Source organism: Paralichthys olivaceus, chromosome 5 (genome assembly GCF_024713975.1).
Source record: "Paralichthys olivaceus isolate ysfri-2021 chromosome 5, ASM2471397v2, whole genome shotgun sequence".
NCBI classification, from domain to species: Eukaryota; Metazoa; Chordata; class Actinopteri; order Pleuronectiformes; family Paralichthyidae; genus Paralichthys; species Paralichthys olivaceus.
In genome coordinates, this window is record NC_091097.1 from 4,724,232 (window position 1) to 4,731,857 (window position 7,626).

A 7,626-nucleotide genomic window follows, 5' to 3' on the forward strand; every position below is an offset into this window, starting at 1 on the left:
GGAGAACAAAAATGTGTTAAACAGTTTGCACATCGAAAAGGTCAAATTTAGGTTTATTCCAGTAACACAGCAGTATTACACAGTAATAACATTTCATAATCAGATTAAACCACCATGTGTATCAACAGGAGCATTGAGGTACTGAGGTGCAGCCTAAATACAATGACGAATCAGATACTGTATCTTTGATTCAATGCATCCATAACATGATGTTTGCATAAGTAATAAACCCGCAAGAAAGGACAAGATGCCGAACATATTTTTAAAAAGTGCTTGATTCGTCATTTTCACTCCATTGTAATAAATGAGTGAATTCCAGTGAATTGAAGTGGACAGTGAGAAGAAAGAAAACATCATGATAAATCAGATCTGTAGGTTGGGACTGGTAGCTGCAACTTTAACTAACTGGAGACCATCAGAGGAGATGTCTGTAAACATGTGGACAGTCTGTAAACATGTGGACAGTCGGACCCCTGAGTATCATAAGGACTCAGTATTCGTGAGTCGGATCCATAGATTTTACATAGATGGCATGATGGCTCCCAAAAGTGAAGCCAAAGCATCTCAGTCACCTCCTGGTGGCCGGTTGCTGGTTACACACGTTATGTAAAGTCCCAAATTATAGTGAAGGTACGAGCTTGTTCAATTTTAGTGTTTGATGATCACATCTGTGGCCAAAGTAGTCTTTACAGTTAAGAGCATAATCAGGCAGGACAGTCAGACTACTTGATTACAGGCAACATTCATGAATTCGTTCTCTGAGAAATGGTGCAAAGAAAGTCAAAAATCCTGGATCTGACCATTTGTTAAGATGTGAACCCGACTGCATCCTTCCTCCAGGTTTTGTGGTAATCTGACTAGTATTTTTTGAGTAATCCTGCAAACCAATAAACACAGTTGAAATCATATACTCCTTGGCTGAGGTAATACAGAAATAATATCTTTGCAATTATCCTTATTTTACTTTGTGACCAATCCCGTCCTTTTTACCGGTTTAAATTAAGGCGGATATGCAGCTCATATAAGTTAGTTTTCCACTTAACAGACGATCACTCTTTGATGCAACACTGGCACAAAGTCTTCCTGTTCAGCGTTTGTACCTTTTCTACAGAACATAAAACATTCCTGCCTTGAAAAGACTGTGAAAAAGGAGCTGGTTTTACCATTTAGGGCCTAAAGTAATAAAAATCATCATATATATATATATATATATATTTAGAATATAATCAAATGATGTCAAAGAAAAGAGAATACAGTATTGATCATTACAGTACAATGGATCAGAATAAAATCACCCCAGGATATTTAGGAGGGAGGCTGGTCATCATGCCTGAGTCAACAGCAAGCTACAACCTCAGGTAGCAGCCCACACCGTGCCACTTTCACCCCGCACACAGCATTCACATTTCAACATACAACATAAAGTAATACAGGATAAAAAGGGAGCTAAGCCCTTGAGCCCGAGTCCCATTCCGCCGTGTTCATTTCTTCTGGCAGTAGGATTCGTATTTGCTGCAGGCCTTCTGCATGTCTGTTAAGAAAGCTGGCACCCCGCTCTGTTTAACACACACACACAAAGAGAGTATCCGTCAGTGAGCGTCATGACAGCAAGTGCCAAGAAGACCCACCCAGGAGGGGCACCGAAGTGAGGAGCTGATTAACATCACCCTGCAACACATCTGTTAACAATAACACTGGAACAAGCATGAAGCAGGCGGAGCGATGGAGCTCTCTGAGGCCTGTGAATGAACTCGTTTAACGCCCGCTTCAAAGATACGTTTGTGTAGGGCAACAACAGACATATGTGCTGGTTGGAAAGAGAAGTAACTCAGAATACATTACATCCTTAGGATATTTAGAACAAGTGTTTCGCTCTCTCAAAGGGAAAAGTTCTCTCCCACAGAAAACTCTGTTACTGAAAAGCCTTGTTTGCAATCCTCAGTTTTCTCTGTAAAGGGGTTGGCCAATCACAAAGAGGAAGGACAGCTGACCCACTGGAGCAGACTGGGCTATATATATATACTGTATATATGTATATATAATAAAAAATATGGGCACTTTAAAACAGAGCTTTTTAATTTGCTGAGGAGACATAATCCTTACACAGCTAATGAAAATACACAGATCCCCTTTGTTGAGAAATATTTCCAAATGAGGCTGGTTTACATAAAATAAACAATTTCATTCTACAACAAATCATGGAAAATGTTACACACATTTTCTGGTCCCTATCTTTTTATCTACTTCCATAATACCAGAATAAAACAACTTACAGACATGAAAGCTTGATTCAAACCAGTCATGTAAAGTTAAAATTCATTTATCTCAGTGAGGAAATTCTCTGCATGTGCTCCATCTGTAACTGTTCAGTGAGGCCAGTGCGCCCGAAGCTACTCGATTTTATGTGTACTTGCATTGTCTTCTCTGTCATGCATTGTAGTGAAATGAAAAGTTGAAGTAAAACAAACATGTACACACGTACCTTAGCTGCCCAGTTCACCACCCAGTTGGGAATCATACCGCCGGGGTTATCGAAGTAATTCATGAAAACTAAAAAAAAAAGCACATTTATGTTAGGGCTGCAGCTAATGATTGTTTTCACAAACTAATCCATCAATTCTTATTTTATTTTTTGAAATTGAAATGAACAAAAAAATGATAAATTCCTATCCAAACGTTAACTTTGTAATAATTCTGAATAATAACAGCCAAGTAATCAGCTTCTGATTTCAGAAGTACATCTTTACATTCAGTATCATTAGCTGTGTCTCAATTCAGCGGCCGCATCCTTGGTTGCATTTGAAGACCCTTTGCATCACAGCGGCACTGGGCTGTCTAGCAACAGAGCATCCAATCCCGGCACACCAGTGACAAAGCTAGCTAGCTGGCTATGCAGACGGCTCACTGCAAATTAGGACAAGCTGGTGATGCAAAAAGGAAATTGTCTGGAGAACAGATGTCTCATTTCCGCTCGACCACTAGATCGAATCCTCCAATGGATGCAGCCCCTGAATTGGGTCACAGCTGTAATACTCAACACATGTCACCTTTAGTTCCGCACCCTCCGTCGCTCTCCAGTGCAAGGCTCTGCTTGTAGTCTTTGACCCGCAGCACGCCACTCTTTTCTGCACACGGAGTCTCTGGAGAGCTTCTGGCCAGGATCACCCAGATCTTCCTGCCGTCCACATTCAAGTCTCTCCTCTCCCTAACGTACACATACTGAGGTTTGGGTCTGTTAGGGAAGACACTGTGCTTTCGTGGGAAAATACTCTCTCAACAACAACCTCCTCCTTTCAGATTTGTCAACCATATTTGATGTAAACAGAGAGAAAATAAGTTCAACAGGATACGTCTCTGTTTGACATGAGAGCTGGGTATTTGACTTCCCAGTAGATTGCTGGCTGTCCATCAAAGTCTTTCTCATAGAGCTCTGAATGAAAAGAAAGCACATTTAGTAAAAAGCAATAGACATCAGCTGCAGGACGATGGACACATCAGATCCTGAAAAGTGACACGTAACCATTTATCGGTGGTTCTACCAAGGTCTCTATTTTATAAAGGAAAGAAATGAAAACAATGGAAGCCACTTCTACAAATGTTATGCCTGCAACTTAAACTAATGTAGCTGATTCACACCGACAAGGTCACTACATGACTACTTGACTACAAACTAATGTAATGTATGTTACCTTGTTACTGCTGAGGTGCATGAAGAAGAGGAACAAAAGTTAAAATGCTGCTTCTTTGTAAAACTGGAACGATAAAACCAAGCCTGTATACCGGACATTATTTCATGACATGAAGAAGATTAAGGCTACTTAATGTGAGGAGGGTGTGAGCAACTATAGAGGTTAAATCGATAGTTCACCGAAAAATCAAAATTCACTCATTATATAATCACCACTTTGCCGATGGAGAGGTGGGTGAAGTGTAAGAGTCCACAAAACACTTCTGGAGTCTCAGGGGTCATTTTGTTGCAGCTAAATCCAAAACAATTGAAGTAAATGGCGACCACTTCTTCAAACGTAAGAAAACCGGCTTGCGCCTCTATGCTCTCGCCCGAGGGGCATGTGACGATCAGCGACTCAGCACTAACTGCAGCTATGCAGCGCTGGTACCGGAACTAATGCTACCGGAATAAGCGATGCTACCGCGCACCCTTGGGGGGGAGGATATCAGAGGTTATATAGGCTGAAGATATGGTGTAAATGATGCCGTTTCAAGTGGAATATGAATGTCGGGGCTTGGATGACACCACAGGAGCAGTATTTGTTGTTTTTTTTTTACGTTTGAAGACGTGGTCGCCAGTTACTTCAATTGTATTGGATTTGGCTTCAACTCGGTTTAGCGCTGACACTCCAGAAGTGTTTTGTGGAATCACAATCAATTTTTTAGTGAACTATCCCTTGAAGCGACTGAAAATGAAGATGATTTCTTCGGCAGGAATGAATGAAAAGCTGATTTTGATGGAAGGACAATGATCGTCTGTTTTTTTTATTTCATTATATTTTACCTTTCACATATCCATCCCATTGTTTCCGATAGGACAAGTCCATGTAGACGTCTGCACACAGCTCTGGGGTGCAGCCGGCGAGCACGCCAAAGACTTTGTACTCATAAAGTCCAGTTTCCTGAAAAAAGCACATGAAAGTTCTGCTCAGGCTCCACGCCACACCCCACAGTATGTAACTAATCCCAGGCCACACGACTCTGATTAGAGCCGCTCACCGTTACACCCTCGCTCACTCTACACTGAGGAAATGTGCTGGATTTGACTCTGAAGTTCAAACACAGTTAACTCCCTTAAGTGCAATAAACAAACGGAACATGCAGTCAGATTTTTGCAGATTCTGTGGCTGAACTGGAATAGATAGGAAGGTCAAACTAACTCCATTCACAAAAACACCAATTCTATAGGTTGCTTCACTTTCCCTTAGCTGTAGACAGCACATCAATACCTATCACCAAATTGATTTTGACTTTTAATTTTAACATGAAAAAGCCTATTTGGATGATGACACAAACATATTTCAAATAGATTTTATTTGGTAATTTTTCAAAGAAACCGTCTACTATACACTGTTTTTAATGTTTAATGTCATGTTTCCATATTTTAGAGAAACCAAGCAGGAGTCTTTACATTATTCATCGTGCAAGTGATTCTCAAAACAACATTTTATCTTTAATTTCAGATTATAGGACTAGATGGTGAATATCTATTTTACATTGGAAGGTCTTTTGCACAACTTAAGTTACCAACTACCAGTAGATGTTAGCAGATGTAGCGCCACCAGCGGATGTTAGGGACATAACTTCAGTTGTGCATCTTTGCGTCATCAAGTCTTTTAGTCATCAATGATACAGGCTGAACTTGAGGGCTGAGGTAAATCTGACTGGCTCCTGGCTTGTATGGCAGCACTATGAAAACCATCTCAGTAGATCAGACATCATTACCTCTTTGCCTTTTTATACAAAGCTATAGGATTTGATTCAATGTTAGACTTTGATTTAAGTTCAGTTTAAGATGCTGGACCTTTCAGGTGTATGCAGAACTAAACCATGGAGTGCATCATTTTATAAAGGTATTTAGCAAAGTTTGAACAGATGTGCTTATTTGCAAAAAAAATACATTTTAAAAAGGAGTTTAAAATAGATAGGTTTCTGAATGGAGTTTGGTGGAACCAGGGTTATTATAGTTAACGAAAACTAAGACTAAAACTAAAACTAGCAGTGAAAACACAATTTAGTTAACTGAAATAAAAATAAAAACGTCAATTACAAAAGAAACGAAAACTAAATAAAAACGACAATGAACAATTCAAACCTAACTAAACAAAACTGAATTGCAGATAAATTCAGCTTCGTTGTCGTTTCGTTTTCTCCCTCGATTACTACCTGTCCTGCAGGTGATGGTTAAAGAATGAAAATAAAGGACTTGATAAACCATATCTGGTGTCACACATTGTTTCATCCAGGTCAAGGCTTTCTCTTAATACCTGGAAAAACTAAAACTAAGACTAAAACTAAATAAAAACTAAACTGAAACTACAAAATCACTTGTTGAACTTACTAAAACTAAACTGAAATAAAAAAGCAAACTGAAAAACTATATAAAAATAAAAACTAATGACAATTTCGAAACTATAATAACCTTGGGTGGAACAGGTCGAGCTGGTTTTTGACACAAGGAAAAAGAAATAAACTGATTAGTTTCCGGGTATTTCCCTCTCTCACCGCTAGGACCCCCACCGCTGAGGTGTTTATGAATGTTGCCATTAATGAATTACTAATTAATGGATGACGTCACTTAAAGAATAGTGGCAGTAGAGACTTAGCAGGCAGACATCCATTCACTGATGGAGTCAGAGGCGGGGGTGTCCTGCAGGGAGGACCTGGATGTGGAGCGGGTGTCTGGGGCTCTGCACCTTGTCGTAGAGGCGGTGGATGTTCACTCCCATGGTCTCGGTGAAATGCTCCCATCCGCCCCCCAGCTGCGGCTCGTCCAGCTCCGTCCACGCTCTCTGGAAGTCCTCATCGGTGAAGCGCAGCGACATGACGGACCGCTGCGGCACAGACACACACAACACACACCGGACACGACACACCGGACACAACACACACACACACACACACAACACACAGCTGTCAGCGGCTCACACACCGCGCTTCCGCTCACTGCCTTCAAAATAAAAGAGTTGCAGATGGGAGGCGCACACTCTGGGCCATAGATATCGATTATTATCAAGATAAATGTCATTTTATTATTTCTTTTAAAGGTACAGTGTGTAGAATTTTATGATATCTAGTGTTGAAGTTGCATGTTGCAGCTGAACACCCCTCACCTCACCCTCTCCTTCCAAACATGAAAAATAACCTGTGGTAGCTTCAGTTGTCATAAAAACTCAAAAGGTGTTTAGTTTGTCCAGTCTGGACTAATGTAAAAAACACGGCGGCCTCCGTAAAGAGGACCCCCTCGATGTAAATATAGAGTATTTGAATATAAAGGTTCTTTTCTGGGGTTAAGAAAACTACAATTCATACAATTTAGATGAAACAAACTAGTGAAAACATCATGAGGATTATTCTACATTAAATTTCTGCCAATAGATCCCTTTCACCTATTTCTTACACACTGGACCCTTAAAGTCTGATTTTCTTGATGAGAAAATGAGAAACATTTGATGAACTGCAAAGCATTTTAGAAATCCCAGGTAGATCAATTATGTGTTGTACCTCCTTACTATGCTTACACAATGCATACGTATTCTATCTATACATATTGAACTTTTGTTATTTGTTGTTATATATATACAGTCCAATTATTAAGTCAAAGTACATTTTACATTTTACATTGTACAAAACACAAACCCTCATTCATTTAACAATAAATGTATTGTTATTCATCAATAAGATTATTGATTTATTTATATACGTGTGTGTGTGTGTGTGTGTGTGTGTGTGTGTGTGTGTGTGTGTGTGTGTGTATGTGTGTGCGTGTGTGGAACCTACCTCAAATCAATAGCTATATAACAGTTTACATATATAATACATTTATATTTCCTTATCAAATATGATTGAATGACATTGTTACAGGTAACATATAAATTACTAAATGTACTTATTATT

General features: G+C 39.6%; 1 protein-coding gene across 1 annotated transcript; it reads right to left on the reverse strand.

The window, feature by feature from the left end:
- Window positions 1–24: 24 nt before the first annotated feature.
- On the reverse strand, window positions 25–6,692 carry pctp (phosphatidylcholine transfer protein). Its single transcript, XM_020094546.2, has 6 exons — window positions 6,426–6,692; window positions 4,514–4,631; window positions 3,351–3,430; window positions 3,048–3,219; window positions 2,483–2,550; window positions 25–1,556 (listed from the first exon to the last, which is right to left on the reverse strand). The coding sequence occupies exons 1-6, from the start codon at window positions 6,552–6,554 to the stop codon at window positions 1,482–1,484; spliced, it is 642 nt and encodes a 213-aa protein (XP_019950105.1). The 5' UTR covers window positions 6,555–6,692; the 3' UTR covers window positions 25–1,481.
- Window positions 6,693–7,626: the final 934 nt, after the last annotated feature.

Coding starts and splice junctions, on each gene's coding strand:
- pctp (XM_020094546.2), bottom strand. CDS start 6,554: ATGTCGCTGCGCTTCACCGATGAGGACTTCCAGAGAGCGTGGACGGAG. Junction 3,431..4,513: donor ATGGGATGGATATGTGAAAG/GTAAAATATAAT, acceptor CTTTTCATTCAG/AGCTCTATGAGAAAGACTTT. Junction 2,551..3,047: donor CGGAGGGTGCGGAACTAAAG/GTGACATGTGTT, acceptor TTTTTTTTTTAG/TTTTCATGAATTACTTCGAT.